This window comes from Eschrichtius robustus, chromosome 2 (assembly GCF_028021215.1).
Source record: "Eschrichtius robustus isolate mEscRob2 chromosome 2, mEscRob2.pri, whole genome shotgun sequence".
In the NCBI taxonomy this organism is placed as follows: Eukaryota; Metazoa; Chordata; class Mammalia; order Artiodactyla; family Eschrichtiidae; genus Eschrichtius; species Eschrichtius robustus.
The window spans coordinates 83,389,360-83,407,859 of record NC_090825.1 but is presented as its reverse complement, the minus strand read 5'-3'; the positions used below and the strand labels follow the sequence as shown (position 1 = coordinate 83,407,859).

The window sequence follows — 18,500 nt, the reverse complement described above, 5'->3', positions numbered from 1 at the left end:
TTTGTGACCACCTAGAGGGGTGGGGTAGAGAGGGTGGGAGGGAGGGAGACGCAAGAGGGAAGAGATATGGGGATATATGCATATGTATAGCTGATTCACTTTGTTATAAAGCAGAAACTAACACACCATAGCAAAGCAATTATACTCCAATAAAGATGTTAAAATAAATAAATAAATAAAATAAATATTAAAAAAAAAAAAAAAGTAAATGGACTGTAATCCCGTAACTTCCTTAATTATCTGCCCTGTAGCATAGATCACTATAGACTGAGATTTCATTAAATCAAACAAAATAAAGCTGCTATATTTATTTTGCGCACGTAAGAAGAAAAATATTTCAAACTCAAGTTACTGGAAGAGAAAACTGTCTTAGCAAGAATGGTAGGGTGTAATTTAACATTTGCCAAACTGTGAGACACAGAACACAACTCTATAGAATAAGTTACCCAAAAACATGTTTTGTGTTAAATAAGTTTGGAAATATTGGTTTAAAAACAAAATTAAGTATTTTTGTCCCCCTCTCCGCCCCAATCAGGACTCCTAAGAATATTTAATACGCTAACATAAAGCTCTAAGCTGGGAATACGAAGCATTTGGTCAACTCACCTGAGTGACAGGTGAATTTCAAGCAGTAACTTTCACTAGAATTTATGAAACACTTTGGCAATGTTGGTCTAATTAAGTTACTTCAAGATGTAACTGTATATTTTTCCTTTACATGCTGAGAGCACCAAAGTTGTATGACCACTGACCACGAACCTGTAAGGAACACATCTGCTGGCACCTCCTTTATTCTTATGGCTTAATTCAATAGTTCTCTAACTATCTAAGCATTTTTCAGGATTTTATTTGTAACAACAGAAAAGATCTTTAGTCTAAATAGCCCCAGGTAAAAGCATATAATCTATTTCTCCATCTGCAAAGTCAATCATATGAAAACATGCACAGTAGAGTGTCTAATAATTATTCAGAAATGTAATCGTCACTGTAATAGCACAAACCAATGGGGAAAACCCAAGGAGTTTCTAAATGAAAATATTTAAACTTACATAGTTCCAGATGTAGTTGGTACAATCGGGATATCTTCAGCTTCTAAGGGTATCGACCAGGGGATATGAAACTGTGGAGCAAGCTCTCGCATTACAATATTCCTTCAAGACAAAAAGAAAAGAAAAATTAAACTAGTTCATTTTAAGACAAACCTGGGTATTTAATGACAAATAACTGAGTATTATAGGAGTTAAAGTCAAACTATCTAGTGATTATGTGAATACGGCACATAAAAAGTAACCTAAAAAATCAATCCTGATGAAGAAAAATTAGATCAGCAGTGCTAAACTGTTGTATGGAACACACTAACAGGATGTCATGAATTTGGCTTTACTTACTTACTCTCATTTTAAAAATATAAGTTACATAGGATTCAAGTAAATCACTGTAACTGCGTATCTACTTACAAAGATTCTGAAATCCAAGATTATCTCTTCTGTGTGGCCACTGATCATTTCTTTCAGTTTTTATTTATCACCTGCAAAGCTATTTTAAACACTATTGCCCATGTTTAACAAATTTCTTATTACTCTTTGCTAATAAGGTTAAGAATGAAAACATGTTTAAGTAATTATAAGACATTTTTTGTTTTGTTTAAATTTAGCATTTATTCATGCTAAAATTTAGTAAGCTCCCCCAAATTTCACTTTAAGGGTAAGTTCACAAACCCTTGAAATATACTATAACAGCTGACCCCAATTATTAAAATACATTTTCAAGTGTAAGTTTTTTATGGCTATGTCAAATATACTTTGAAATGGTTTAGAAATAGTTCTTGTCTTTCAAGTCGTCTAAATCAGGATATAAGAAAATAAGTCAAAGAATATAAAAATGGCATTTCTATATGCAATAATTTCTTTTATATTCACTTCATAATCTCATGAGATTATTTTAAAGTAACATATGCGTGTAGAAAGCAGAATCATTCAAAAGAATTCTAAATTCCAAATATTTCTATTTTATTCTGGTTACTTATTCTGGTTAATTTTGTACCATTAAGTACTATAATTACATATCAAAAACTTGAGAAACAAAATAATCAAATAAATTAGCCATTTTGATGAATAACCACTGTAATAATCACTAAAAATCACTGTTACAGCATTTCTAAATCTATGAAGTTAAATACCTTTAAGCCTTTATCTATACTGGTCATATATTGATTTGTCTTTCATAACCCGAAGTGTAATTCAGGATTTGGCATGGTCTTTGGGGATGTCATTTTATGAACACTGATTTTTACTCTGCAGTGTTTACAAAACCCTGATCACTTGACGTTTACCATTATTTGGTTTCTGAATAACTAGTATGCATTAGCTGTAACAAAAGTAAAGAGGAAGAAATATAAAGAAGAAAATCTTACCCAAGTATTTTTGCACAATCATCATAATACTTCATGGAATTTTTCACAAAACTGAAGCCATTGACATCACAGACATAGGACTGTCCATTGGCCCGTAACAAATCAAAGCCACAAACTGTTTGCTATTTAAAATAAATTATAAACTTTAAAGTTCCATTTGAATTATGACTTACAGTTTTCCAGTCTTATTAGAACACATCAAATTTTATAACTGCCTAAAAGTATATTACTGTTTATCAGTTTACTTCATAGTAAGTAAAAACAAAGAAACTACTTATCTGTAACTTGAATACTCTGAAAATATACATGTCATATGATTATTTAAGTTCTTCCTATGAAGTAGATGTAGAACAATAATGCTTACGGGACTAGAGAGGCCAAGAAATCAAGAAGTTCTTCAATTAACATTTTATCAAAAAACAAAAGTAAAAATTTTTAAAGGCTTCGATAAATTCTGTGCTAGTAGAAATTATATCATTTTAATCCAAAAAAAAAAAAAAAAACTAAACAGGAGAAAGTTTTGAAGACATATCCCAGAGAAAATGTCCCATTACCCCTATGAATCTTTTAAACCCTGATAACCACAACCGCAGGTGCTCATCAAGTGTGAGCACCTGAAATAACTTTACTTTATTTGGGAGAAAACAGTTGAAAGGTATGAATTTCCTGCTTGGGCTCCAGGAATTTTCTGATCTTCTACATTTTATATTCATATATCACATATTAGTATAATGTGATTTTAAGTCAAGGCTTTTGGGATCCTGGTATTACAAAATTAAAACAATTCAAATAAAGCTATTAAAACATATTTCAGGCTAAGATTCCTTCCATGAGAGACTTCAAATTATTAAAACACAAAGCACTTATTTATTATTTAATAACCAGTAATATACACTAGTCTTTAAGTTACATATCCAAGGCAAGGCTTCAACAAGGTAAAGTTTATTCTTTATTAGATGCAAGTTGAACTACTCTATTTAAATCTTTACTGTACAGTACAGGCAAAGTCTAATAATACAGATTGAGAGAACTAGTCAAATGTCATAAGTAAAAAGTTTTCTTTAAGAAGTGTATTAATATAGCTTTCATGAACATATTTTACTATATATAATAGGCTAAAGGATCAATTGCAAAGGCTAGAAGAATGATGATATTTTTTATTTAAAAAAATCATTTATCAACTCTGAATAGATACTTAAAACCAGTTTTGGTTATAGGGGTATGTTAAATAATACTCCTGTAATTCTACTGTTTCAGTTAAGTTTTCCTCTGTAATTGTAGTTTCTGAATAAATTGACAAGGTTTCCTTCTATATAATCCAGAAAGAATAAAGAGAAACAAAGGTCTTCATTTATTATATATTTTTAACATTAATGGCACTATAAGAATCCCTTGAAAAGTACATAAACCATTCAGATATACCACTTTATTTTCTCTGCTGATCTCTGCTGTTATAAGCCCAAATAACATCTCATTTACTCAAAAAAAAAAAAAAAAAATTAGAATTTTTACAAGGGTCTATATGGCCTGCATAACATCTTACCTTAAATGCAAGGCAGACTTTCCAAGCAATTAATTTCTCTCGTGCATTGAGAATAACAGGGTATCTTACTTCTTTTCCTTCACTATCTCGCTCCACCTTGCCATCAAGTGCAGGAGATTTTCGAGCTTCAGCATGGGCATAATCTGGACCTACTGTATAAACCTTTCAGAAATATTAAAATACATATTTTACTTAAAAATATATATATATAAATAAAAACAGCAGACAACAAATTCAAATAAAAAATAATAAATAAAAAATACCTCAGTGTCCAGACTATTTTTTCACACATCTTTCTATTTTACATGTGAAAATTTTCAATACACTGGAAAAGATTCTAAATAATTAATTATACAGCAAAAATTGGTAAAGTGAGGTTCTGTTCTCTATAAAAAATAATTATACTGAACATTATGAGGGAATACTAGAATGCATATGATGTGATACTTCTCAAATTGTTTTAGTTTAACAAAGTAGCGGTAAAAATAAATTAAAAAATTACAGAAGGAAGTAACTGCCAAAATAAAAATTTAAAAGGGGGTGGGGGATGAGGGACAGCATGAATTCAAAAGCAGACAAGAGAGGGAAACGCACTCTAAGCAAAGGTAATAAACACAGACAAAGGGCAGAGAAACAAAACAGCATGATGTATTCAGATAACAGTATGTTATTTGGTATGGTTTATAATGTAAGAAATAAGGTTTGTAGGACAGAGGGCAGACTGTGAAGTATCTATGCCAGCCTTATAAATCTGATTATCACCCTGTGGTCAATGAGGATCCACAAGAGAATTTTTAAAAAGAAGTTCATGATCAGGTTTACACCTAAGAACTCTCTAGACACAGACTGGTTGAAGGTAAAGCAGTTAAGACCTTATTTGTCACCAACAGAAATCACACCTATTTTTTTTTTAATCACATTATAGTTGTCAAAGTTCTCAAAATATCATTTACACTGATCAATGCCTGGAAACATCGTGGTGGCTATTAGACCCTTACCCACTATATTTTGGGTTGGTTTTTAAATATTCTGATAACTTTATTTCAATAAAATTTGTCTCCTTGGTAACCCTGTGTGGTTTATTTTAAGCATTTAAGAACATTATCCTATATAAAGGGTCCATAGGCTTCAGACTGCCAATGGCATTCATAATACAAAACAGATTAAGAATTCCTAGTTAAAAAGAAAGAGATTCAGAATAGAGGTTAGATATAGCTAACTAAAGGGTAATCTCTTTTTCTGAGATCACTGGTAAACTCAAACTACAAAATAAAAATATACTTTAATCAATCCTACCTTAACATCAGTACCATCTGTGGGCATAAACTCTTCATATATATATGAGCCTGTTTTTCGTACATTGCTTTCTGGGGAATAAACACTACTTCTACTGCCAATCTGAAAATAAAAGAAGTCTATCAATGTAAAAACTAAATTATTCTCCTCATTTTTATAAAATAACCCTTTTTACCATCTATTTCCATCACTGATATTTCCAAAAGTTTTTTTAATCTACAAATATTTAACAACACATTACATAGTTGACACTATATTATTTTCTGCTGTAATTATAACTTGAATAGCGTAAAAATACAATGAACACTAAGAACAGTGTTTCTAAGATTCAACCATATTGCTGCATGTAACTACTTTCTTAATACTATATAATTTTCCTCTGTATAAATAGCCCATAATTCATTCATTTGCCTATCAATATATATTTAGGTTGTTTTCTAAGCTTTAGCTAGTAGAGCAACGTTGCTTCGAACTTTCTTTTAAATATCCCCGTGGCACATGCGTGCAGGAGTGTTTCTACGGCATATACTAGAAGTGGAATCGCTAGGTGATAGAATATGCTCACATTCAACTTACAAAATAATGCCAAAATCTTTTAAAAACTGTTTTAATAATTTCCAGTCTCTCTAGCAATGTATAAGAGTTTCTCCTGATCTACAATTATCTATATTTGGTATTGTCAGACTTCCTAATATTTGCCACTCTAATGAATATAAAACAAGTACCTCATTGTGTTCTTACTTTGCATTTCCATGATTGTTTATGAGTGAACGTGCACTTTTAATCCTGATATATTGCTAAGTTATATTGCTAAGAAGAAATGTTGCTAACAACGTTTGGGCTTGTACTTGGTTTTCCAACTACCTCAATCTTTTTGATCTTGCTAATTCAAAAAGTAATTCAATGTCATTATCTTTTAGACTTGATTTACATTTATTTTATTATGGGTGTAAAATTTTGAGCATACTTTCATGTATTTAAGAGTTCATTGGCATTACTTTTTCTATGAACTATCCATTTGGGAGGCCATTTTTCTTAAAAAAATGCTGATCTTTACCAAATTTCTCACATGACAGATACATAAATGGAAGGTAGAAAGAAGATCAAATAACTTTCTTGGTATTCTGTAGGTAAGCTTTTGCATAACAACATTAAATAACTAAAATGATGACTTGCTTTTCTAACAAAGTATTGATATGATATCAGTTTTATTAATTTATCTCTAAATGATACATTGTTAATCTTAGTTTTACTAAATCTTGATTACTTTTAGTAAAATTTATACAACAATGTATTTAGAATAGTATTCACTAGGGTAACAAAGGTTTACCTTTCGAAAAAGTCTTTGACTTCCACCACCAGCAGATGTTGGATAATAAATGTAAACATTGTGGTCTTCTGCACTGACTGGCTTTTCTACAAATGGCTTTTGGAAAACTTCCCCATTTACTTCTACATGATCTTCCCCTTCAATCAGATTACATTCTATAAATCAAACACAATAGCAAGAAAAATTACATTTTGTATACTACCTAGATATAATATGATTATTGAGGACTTTTTTTTTTCTTTTTTTACTATAATAGAGATTACAAAGAAAAGTAACCTTGGATAATGTACTGATTTGATTTTAATTAAAAATATTTATGCAGGGCTTCCCTGGTGGCGCAGTGGTTGAGAATCTGCCTGCCAATGCAGGGGACACGGGTTCGAGCCCTGGTCTGGGAAGATCCCACATGCCGCGGAGCAACTAGGCCCGTGAGCCACAACTACTGAGCCTGCGCGTCTGGAGCCTGTGCTCCGCAACAAGAGAAGCCGCGATAGTGAGAGGCCCGCACACTGCAATGAAGAGTGGCCCCCGCTTGCCGCAACTAGAGAAAGCCCTCGCACAGAAACGAAGACCCAACACAGCCAAAAATTAATTAATTATTTTTTTAAAAATTTAAAAAATAAAAAATAAAAAATAAATATTTATGCAAACATATGATCTATGACATTAGGAACTATATTCTTCAAAAATCTAATGGACCTGCCATTTTACCCTGTCACCCCATAGAATTCAAAGTTAGATATGAAATGATACACCAGAAAGATTGAGAAATAACACCATAATGCTATCATCTTCTGAAAAATGTATGGAATCATTATACCACAGATACCATAAAACATGAAATTATTTAAGTTAGAAAATTAACCAATATACAGAGTAAGCAAGCAATCCAATCAGCAAGTTGTACCTCTAGACAAATGAGAAAAGTTCCCTGTTACAGATGGTACTATATCTGGTTTTTAATAAAAGTTGCTCTAATGTACAATAAAGTCATCAAAATTCCCCCAAATAGTTATCAGAATATTAAATATTAATATTAATATTAAATATTAAGCATTTCTCTTGCCTTTTTAGACTAAGTGTAACTTACATGCTATGTTTTGATAACCAGGAAAATGAAGCAAAGGGTACTTTAAAATATTAATAACTAGTAGTATTTCAAAATTCCTACTCATCAGAAGTTTAGTTGTGGCATACTAACATGAAGTTTCTAATACTTAATTCAATAGTCATAGATGAATCACTCATTTACCCCAATCAATACAAATTTATTAAGCATGTTATTTAAAAATTCTTCTTTATGATTCTGATATGTCAAACGTAGACCAAAGAAATATAGGATATACAACTCCTGATTATTAGTTAGCCTTGTAGTTCATAGTGTCACATTTTAATTGAAATTTAATTGCCTATTTGGATCATTTTTAAAAAATTGAATAGAATACCATAATTTAAATTCTTTCCATTTAATTATAGAAGAGAGTGGCTCAAAAGTATGTTAAGTGACAAAAGATAGCTTGTTTAAAATCTCTTACTCTTACCTTTGGGATTATTTGGGTCACGATTCAAAATTGCGTAACGAGGAAGTAAAATACCTTCAGCTTGAAGAATACTATATACTTCTCTCCTGAAGAAAAAAGAAAATATCCTTATTGTTTTATTGCTCTGTTTCACAATGAGTATATTACTGTACTGTTCATAAAGTACATTATTACTGTTCTATCACTAAAAAAGGCATGCATATAAAGTCTTTAAGTAAACAAATATGTCATTTAAAATACTGAAAAACTGTATTCTAAGTAAATATTCAGCAATATTAGAACAAAAGTATATGCACAATACTTTTTGTGGCATATTAAAATACTAATTTTTAAAATTGGGAATGTAAATGTATAAAAAGAAATGGTTAAAGTTACTATATCACAATGACAGAATATTACCTAAGTATTAAAAACCTTATACAGTACTCAAAGAATATTTAACAATGTGGGAAAATGTTTACAGTCTTTTAATAGAAAGGTGATCCTAATTTTGTAAAATGTAAGTGCATATATGTATTGCTTTCTATATTAAAAAAATATGGTAAACGTAGTGGCAGGGTTAAATGCCATTCTTCATGATTTTATTTTCTAAATTTCTTAAAATGAATATGCATTTATATATATACATATATATTTATAATATATAAACATGTAAATCTAGGAAAAATGTTATAAAAATTGAGATATTAATAACATTACTATCTGGAAAAGGAAAAAAAAAACAAAAATAGAAAATCAAAAAACTATAGGGCCTTACACTTCATACAGCATTTTCATATGTATAACCTCATATTATAATGCTAAGACAGAATAAAATAGAATACTGGTGAAATTATAAGGGGAGCCAGTAGAGTGAAACACCAATTAAATGAAATATATAAATGCATTTGTATTTTACAATTTCTTTTAAATATCTATGCTTTTGACCTGTTAAATGAATTGCTAAGATATACAGTAAAATATTTCTCAAAATGGTTCCACTTTACCATTAAAAACCTAGTTATAATGGGTAAAGCTGTAGCTTCATCATCAGCCACATGACAGAAAAACTGTTCATAATTTTCAATGGTTTAGTAGGGTCTGGAAATTAAACAGACCTGGTTTAAGTCCTTGTCCCACTACCTGAGAAACTACTTGTGACTTTTGGCAAACTAAATGATCTGCCTGATTCTCAAGTTTCGTCACCTGTAAAACTGGGTATAAATACCTATTTCTAAGTATTATTTCAAGGATACCACAAATTTATATATGTATAAAAACACCTGATACCATGTCAGCTTAAGCAGATACTAAATAAATGTTAATTTTCCTTCCTTAATTTAGCCAACTTAACCACTCACCTGTCTTGTATGAGATACTGCATATTCAAGTCATTGATTACAAATGGATTCCTGAGTTTTGCATAGGCAACTGCTTTGTCCAGTGGAAATCCTAAGAACACATATTATTAACATATTCTGTACAATCTCAAGATAAGTTGACATCTATAACTTAATCAACTTGAATTCATGCCACTTCCTATAAAAGACTAATTCATTATGCATGTAACTGCTTTCTTTATAAGACAGAATAATAAATACACAAAACTTGATTTATCTTGTACTAGTAAATAAATCTTATTTTTTCTTAGTGAATTTGATTGATAAGGCACAGCAAGCCAGTGGTTACATAACCCAATTTAGAGCACTGACATGTTAGTTGATGCCTGATTATTCAAAGTCACCTGACAGAAGGTAAGACTACCTCATACACAAATAGAAATCTATATATAAATAAGTGTATCACAATCACCTGGTGATTTTTTAAAAATTTATATAACTCCTCTTCTTCTCACTAATGATATTTTGATGCGAATACATATAAATTAGCTGATTATTCAAAGAACTTAAGCATCTTCAAAAACAGCAGAAGAAAAATTAGTTTACATTCAACAGATATGCTCAAAATATAAAATATATGAGCAGAATCATGCTTGCTGTTAACTAGGTCAATGTTAACACAGCAGAAATTAAGTCCTTAAAATTTCTAGACTTTGGTAAAATTACTAATTACAATGAAAACAAATCAAATGGCAGATATAGTAAGAGATCTAAAAAAAAATCTAAATAATTTTAATGATTATACTTCACTCTCTGTATTAACACTAAAAGTCTACAATTTTAACCATCAACGTATAGTATATGATTAAGAATGGCAGTATACCATAGATGTTAAGAGCATAAACCAAGGTTCAAATCCTAACTCCATCTTTCATTAGCTATGTGACCGTGGGCAAATTTATTTAATATCTCCAAGTCTCTGATTCCCAGCTGTAAAGGGGTATTTTAACTAAAAGGGTTTTTGGGAAATTAAATATAATAGTGTATATAAAACACTTATTACAATACCTGGCATAATAAGTGCTCAATAAATATTAACTATAATTATTCCCTAAATAACAATATTTTAATAAATATCTAAGCAAAAGGGTAATAATCATCAGGCATACATAGCTTTAGCATTTAACTATAGTATGCTACAGTGTATCTGTGAAGACACTATTTTGTAGCATTATCAGAATAGTTACTAGAGGAAGGAAGTGTTAAAGCCTACTGAAGTTAAAAAAACAAAAACAAAACAAAAAGCTATGGTCAGTTAAAAAAAAGATTTATTCCTAAATTCCTCTTAGCTTTTAACATTTAATTAGAAGTTCTCTATACCAAGAATCAATGGGCCACAAATCACAAACCCATCTAGTTTTATAGACTCTAAGAATTCATCACTTACTGTAAAGATGTCTCAATGTCTATGGTTTGAAGCCTTCTAACAGAATTCAGGAAATAAGAAACGCCTATATAGTCATTACCCTGCTTTTGTTGCTGTTAAAGAGACAGCATGTGGGATATGACCTTAGGTAGTATCTAGTTTTTACAAGCAAATAACTAGCTTTAACTTAAATAGGAAGAACCATGTGATAGTAAGGGAAGAACACCTTACCACCAAGCATAAGCAAATTTTAAGATTCTCTAAAATGAATGACTTCAGTCTGTAAAGAAAACCAGGGACTTGACTTCTCTATGAAATAATGAAAATCAATATAGTGTATGGGAGCACAAAAAGTCTTAACCTGCTCCATCCTCTTCTTGCTGAAGGGGATGCTTTTTAAACACCTAACTAAAGTGAGACTTTAACACACCTGGAGGCTACATTAGTTTGGTAACAAAAACGATTTAATATGAATACATTTATAACTGAGTGCATATCTTTTAAATTAGAGCTCTTAATGAAAATTCACAGATTCTTAGGTTATAAATTTTCAGACACACACTTAATAACTTTTGATTAGTGGACTTTACTATGAATACTTAAGCTTAATTGATATTTCAGTTTGATTTATAAAAGATAGCAAGGAAAATATAAAATTCAAATATTAAGTTCTTAAGAAATAAAGCATGAATATGTATTGAGGAATGATAGATTATCTTCTATATGGCAAAACATATGGGCTTATAATATTTTAAAAATCAAGAATTTGTCCTAAGAAACTTAGAGTTGTAAACAAAGACATACATTCAAAAAGTTCATCACAACCTTATTTTTAATAGTAAAAATTGGAAACCATCTAACTTTTAAGATATTGGTTAAGTATGATATAGTACATCCACAGGATGATATACTATGACACCATTAAAGATCAGGTTTTTGACAAATGATATAGAAGGGGAAAACCTCTTGATGTAATTAGGTTAAAAATTAAATATAGTATTACATATACACTATAACACAAAATGTGTTTTTAAAAAATACACACAGAAAAAAAGATTGGAAAGAAATATATCAAAATGTTAATATCACTTATCTGTGAGACTAGGTGAGTTTAATTTTATTTTTCTATTTTATCTATTAGTTTTATAGTTAGAAAGGATAAAGAGGTTTCCCTCCCTGTTTTACTACCTTTAGAATGAAAAGAAATAAGACAATCACACAAAGGCCAGTTTTCCACGGGTTCATTCAAAATAACATCTTCTTCAAATACTACTACTGTGATATATTTAAATAAGGAGATCCGTTCAAGAATTTCCTTCATTGGTTTGGATTTCGATTTCTTTGCCATGGAACATATACCAACCACAATCTGCCTTTCCGGTGGCTAAAACAGAAAGAAAACAAAAAATCAGGTTGACTTGATAACAACTCCAAAGTACAGCTATCTTAAATCTCTGTCCGAAGTACATAAAGCATGTGATGAATCAATAAAAGTGACACATTACCCAAACAGGCATTTTTCAAGATTATATTGTTATAATAAATACTTAATAGTTTTCTACAAAGGTCTGGAAAAATTTTTTTAAAGTTTCAGAACACTGTTACTATTTTCATTCACATCTCAAACTTAAATACTTCCTTAACTGTCTCTAGCGTTTATTTGCTAACTAACAATTTAGCAATTGCTAAAGGAGCAAATAAGTCCTAAAGGGCCAATAGGAGTGAGATAAAGAATTCTCTTGCCTAAAATAAGATATTTTCACTACAAAGCTATGCAGTGCTAAACTATTTTTGTAGATTGAGCTTAAATATGAGTTGGTCACCAATGACAACTTAGAAGGAAATTTTGGAGAAAGCCACACTGCTAAACAGAGGTGTCTATGCTCTTTGACACCCCAATCTTCGTACTCAACATTCCCAGTTTACGGTGTTGCTCACCTCTGGCACCCTTGCTACAGCTCAAAGGCCATGATTCAGCCTGAAATTTAAAACGCAGAATATAGAAACAACTTATGAGTAGCTCATGCGTTTATAAAATTACTCAAGATTCATTCTGAGGTCTTTGCATTTAGGTACTTTGAGAGTTTTATCAAATATAAAGCTGTGTCCAGTTTTCCATTTCAGTTCTTCTCTCTTCTATATTTATTTATTTCATATGACATTATAATCTGGGCCCAAAAGTGTTTTACTAGACTTTCTCTTATTATAAATCTAAAAATAAAACGGGGCAACATCTGAATTCTTCTTCGTCTTTATGCTTAGCATTATTCCTCTCACTCATATGAAATTTAGAGTTCAAATTGGTATTGGATTTGACGTTACCATCAAAGATTGTAAATCCTAACCTCCCTGGGATCTGCTGTCTTTCACCCTCTGATCATCCACTTTTATGTTCCCTTATTCAATTCTTTCCTGATCAAAAGCCTCGACATAGCTCATTATGATGTTCCTTAAGTAGATTTCCCTAGACAACAAGAGTACTCAACCTAACGTCATTGATATCTTAACAGAACGATCTGGAACAAATCATTTTATCAATCTACAGGTCAAATGAACCAAATCAAGCTCCTCAAAATGTGAACTCAATTTAATTAGTACCAATATTCCAAGAACTATGCTAAGCACTGAAGAGTTACATATACAGAAACTACCTGTCATCAAGCACTTTGAATCTAACAGGAAACACAGTAATCATACAGTACATAGTGATACACAGAATAGAAGTATATAGTCAAGGTATAGAAATGGTATTGAGGAAAAAATGTTCAAGTTTCTCATGGGGAAAAGAGTAAGGAGAGGGGGAAGACTGAACAACATGAAATCTGAGGTTTTGAAGAATGAAAAATGATTCACAAATTATCCAAAAAGGAGGGGCATTTCACAGAGACAAAGAAGTACATACAACAGCAAACAGGCATGGTACAAGATGGAATATGTGGGAAATAAAAAGCTGATATTGCTAAAACATAAAAGGTAAAAGAGAAGAGAGACAGGTACAGTTCTAGACATAGGAGAGAGATAAAAATCCTTATATGGAAGAAGACTGGACTTGATTTATCAGTGGTGTTCTCATGTGCTCAGAAGAACTCTAAAGAAAAGGGGTAAGCATAGCAGAGGCAGAATCAAAAGTACTTTCTAGTCTAAGTCAGTTAGAGAAGCTCTGCTTTTATGTTTTAGTTACTGGACTTCTACATAAGACTTTAGATGAAGAAAAGTTTTGGCTGGCATGAGAAGTTTGAAAACCATCATTTTTTTCTAGGGGTGAGGTGGGGGGGTGGGATAGATTTTAAATGGGTGACAGTCTGATTTTGCATTTCAGATGTATAACTGCACTGTGAAAGGTGTTGTTAAGTAACAGTGAAAAAGAATTTGAAGAGTCATCTATTAGCTATTTTTGGTTCATTTTTACTACTTACATCAAGTAAAACAGGTTTTTGTTTTAAAACAAAATTCTCTTTTCAATTGGAAATATAAGAAACACATATTTTAAGTTTGTATTTTAAATAGGTTCTCAAAGTAAAGCAATCTCTAATTGTTAAGGGACAAAAATGATGAGTAATAAAAATGTTGAGCTAACATAACCATAGCAAAATAAACATAATAAATGTGTGTTACTCCTAAAGATCCAGTATGGTTTACACACACACACACACACACACACACACACACACACACACACACTCCCGTAGATACTTGAGGTAGTTTCTCCTAGCCACACAGTTTAGACTTCTGAATAGCTAATAAAAGGGATACCTTCAGGTCAACCACTACTTGTGTTGACAACATGACAAACTTAATGAAGCTGGTTAAGCAGTTCTTTTTTAATACCTTTAAAATTCTTTATCTTGATGTATTTGTTGCAGCACTTCTACATACAAGGAACCCTTTTGATTTATGGCCCTGATTACTCTTTCTCCTTGTCACTTTTTCTACCCAACCCTGTGTTATACTAGGCATATCACTGAAAGACACTAAATTAGTCATTATTAAACAACTTAGAAATCTGACCTCTAATTGTCTTTCTTGAAGCACTACAGATTCAGTAATGTTACTAATGAAACACAGTATGCTTTTTCAGTTTAAAAATTTCCAACAAATTTCTATGTGAAGAAAAAAGTCTTAATACTTTAAGACAATGGTATCAATTCCCCTTCACAGTGATCAGTAAAAAGCCTAGACTGTATTGGTCTTCACTAAACAAACAAACAACTTACAGATTCATCCTCCTCCTCATCATCTTCATCTGCATGGTGGAAGAAGTGTCGATAATTTCCAGGGTTTATTTCTGTATCCTCAGGTCCAACAAAGAATCTGGGGGCTTCACTCATTTTTATTTCATTTGATATAAATACAACTTAAATGTGATATACTAGAACTGTTTCTAAATAAACAGCATCTGAAAAAAGCATGCTCTCTGTAAGAGTTGACACATGGGTCTGTTGCAGCTTGTTTCTGCTTATACAATCACTTGAAATTGTGATGACAGTTAGTTGGCAAATGTTCATTTGTTCTCAGATATTATTGCTTCATTGTTGATGCAGTTTAAAAGACAAGACAGTGACGCTATTGCTTCAGTGAGTTGATATGGCAATCTTTTTACCTAAAATGCAATTAAAAAATTAATTTTGGAGACTGTACTTCAAAATCACTCATGTAAAAATAACTTTAAATGACACTTGTAAAATCATTACCAATAACTTCATGTATACCTTCAAATGAAAAGACATTTTTTCCATAAATTTAAGAAATTTAGACTCTCATCTTCAATAATATATATCTTGGCAATTTGACAAACTGATACAAAATACCAAAAAAGAGTACACTAAATTCCTCAAGTCTAAAAATGTCTAAGGAATTAGGAGAAAATTATTCAAATTATAACAAAATTACACTAAAAGCTAAATCCCTCTGCACATAGTTCAGTAATATCTGAATAGAATGGAAAAGGATATAATATAATGTGGATTTAAAAATCATTAACAACTATATAGCAATCTGAAATTACATTAAATCAATTTTTAAAAGGCTTCAATTTGTAAAAGTTCAATTTGCAAACAGGTTTTTTGGGGTACATAACCATTCTGCATTTTGGTCTCACATATAAATCAACAAAACAAGATTAGAATGAAAACAAGATTTCATTATAACAGCAGCTCAAAGTTTTACAGTCAAAAACTCTTTTGCAATATTTTATAATAACCATAAATGGAGTATAACCTTTAAAAATTGTGAATCACTGTATTGTACACCTGTAACTTACATATTATGTCAACTATACCTCAATTTAAGAAAATAAAGGGGCTTCCCTGGTGGCACAGTGGTTGGGAGTCCGCCTGCCGATGCAGGGGACGCGGGTTCGAGCCCTGGTCTGGGAGGATCCCACATGCCGCGGGGCGACTGGGCCCGTGAGCCACAGCTGCTCAGCCTGCGCGTCTGGAGCCTGTGCTCCGCAACAAGAGAGGCTGCGACAGTGAGAGGCCCGCGCACCGCGATGAAGAGTGGCCCCCACTCGCCGCAACTGGGGAAAGCCCTCGCACAGAGGCAAGGACCCAACACAGCCAAAAATAAATATAAATAAAAATAAATAAATTTATTAAAAAAAAAAAAAGAAAATAAAGATTAAAGCCTAAAAAACAAAAACCTGTGGCAAATCTACTAAAATCTATGGATCGTCTCAGAAAAAATGCACATGTACACTAAATTCTGCAAGCAATTTTATGTGATTGACAGACATCCAAACTTTTCCACAAAAACAGATGCCCATGAACATCAGTTTAAGAACTATCATACAACAGTGATATAACCTCAGAATATTCCTTAGCAAAGCTGTTTACATGTACTTGGTTCCTTGGTCATATAAAAACTAATCACCTACCAAGATGAAACTACATATCAAATACTTTATTTGATTATTGGTAATCCAAGAAATTACTTGATTAAATATTCTTAAGAGCTGAATAAGCTAGCTTGAATTGCAAAGCATAATGCCAAAAGTCCTATCCCTAAAGATCTAATTCCAGTTTAATTGGTGGCTCCCTATGAAACATTAAAACTAGTTTACCTTGGGCTTCCCTGGTGGCGCAGTGGTTAAGAATCTGCCTGCCAATGCAAGGGACATGGGTTCGAGCCCTGGCCTGTGAAGATCCCACATGCCGCGGAGCAACTAAGCCCGTGCGCTACAACTACTGAGCCTGAGCTCTAGAGCCCGCAAGCCACAACTACCGAGCCCATGTGCCACAACTACTGTGGAGCCCGTGCTCCACAACGAGAAGCCACGACAATGCGAAGCCCGCGCACTGCAATGAAGAGTAGCCCCCACTCACCACAACTAAAGAAAGCTTGTGGACAGCAACGAAGACCCAACACAGCCAAAAATAAATAAATTAATAAATAAATTTATATTTAAAAAAAAACAACTAGTTTACCTAGCCAGGCAACTACATTGTTATGAAATTTAAAACTTTGTGATTAAAGAATAAAAGCAGAAATAATTCATTTTATGTATCAGTGCTTTTTATTCCCATTTCCCTTGCACTGTTTCATATATAAAAGATGTTTGCTGAAAAATAGAGAAAGTTTCCAATTGTTGTAAAACTTGATGGTAGTGAATAAGCTGATCTCAGTTCTTCTGTTTTGTATCAAAAGGCAAACCTCTTTGGTTTCTTTTTAGTTTTTAACCCCTCCCATCCACCTAAAACCAGCCCTAATATTGAATATTTAGTAGCAGAAAGGGCATGTGTTTTAGAGTCAGATATACCTATTTAAATCTGTCATTACATAACAAGCAACTTATGCTAGTTTCTCTAAATTTCTTCATCTATAAAAAAGGGGGTATCATAGTACCCTGTAACTTTGTGAAGAGTAAGTAAATGTTTGGCATACACTAAACACTCAATAAACCTTAGTTTCTATAGGCACTCTATAAACCAAGCTCCCTACTAACATAACATAAAATCTAACAAAATGAATATTGCTCATTATTTGTTGACCTAAATCACAAATAACTTTTAACCTATTACAGAAGGCACAGTATTAGGTGCTGGCAATATAAAGTCAAAGTAAACATGAACCTTTTTCTTAAGCAGCTTAAGGTCTAGAAAGAAGACAGCCAAGTAAATTAACGTTTTGTTTTAGTGTGATAAGCACACCAACAAAACTGACAATAGAAATATGCAATAATGTCTCACTTTTCATTTCAGAATGGCAACAGTGGGAGATGTATTTCAGTGCATATAAAGATATATGTCTACTTATATATATGCAGGTAAGTATGTACATGTGTACACTTTTTTTTTTTATGGTTGTGTTGGGTCTTCATTTCTGTGCGAGGGCTTTCTCTAATTGTGGCAAGTGGGGGCCACTCTTCATCGCGGTGCGCGGGCCTCTCACTATCGCGGCCTCTCTTGTTGCGGAGCACAGGCTCCAGACGCGCAGGCTCAGTAGTTGTGGCTCACAGGCCTAGTTGCTCTGCAGCATGTGGGATCTTCCCAGACCAGGGCTCGAACCCGTGTCCCCTGCATTGGCAGGAAGATCCTCAACCACTGCGCCACCAGGGAAGCCCGTATATGTGTACACTTTATGGCATGATTTTAAAATTGTACTTTCTTCTAATTTAGGTGCTTTAATGAAAGT

At 32.2% G+C, this 18,500-nt stretch overlaps 1 protein-coding gene across 3 annotated transcripts in view; it reads right to left on the bottom strand.

The window, feature by feature from the left end:
- Nucleotides 1-18,500, bottom strand: part of PPIP5K2 (diphosphoinositol pentakisphosphate kinase 2) — a 79,464-nt gene that overhangs the window by 56,177 nt on the left and 4,787 nt on the right. For 2 of the 3 annotated variants that reach the window (XM_068535691.1, XM_068535692.1), the window contains exons 1-9: nt 15,083-15,217; nt 12,057-12,252; nt 9,464-9,554; nt 8,124-8,209; nt 6,583-6,737; nt 5,253-5,354; nt 3,957-4,118; nt 2,414-2,535; nt 1,050-1,151 (exon numbers count right to left, since the gene is read on the bottom strand). In XM_068535691.1, coding sequence (XP_068391792.1) covers nt 1,050-1,151; nt 2,414-2,535; nt 3,957-4,118; nt 5,253-5,354; nt 6,583-6,737; nt 8,124-8,209; nt 9,464-9,554; nt 12,057-12,252; nt 15,083-15,196 — 1,130 coding nt within the window. In that variant the 5' untranslated portion in view covers nt 15,197-15,217. Of the gene's footprint in view, nt 1-1,049; nt 1,152-2,413; nt 2,536-3,956; nt 4,119-5,252; nt 5,355-6,582; nt 6,738-8,123; nt 8,210-9,463; nt 9,555-12,056; nt 12,253-15,082; nt 15,469-18,500 lie in introns of those variants that run through there. The other variant, XM_068535690.1, reaches the window with a different exon arrangement.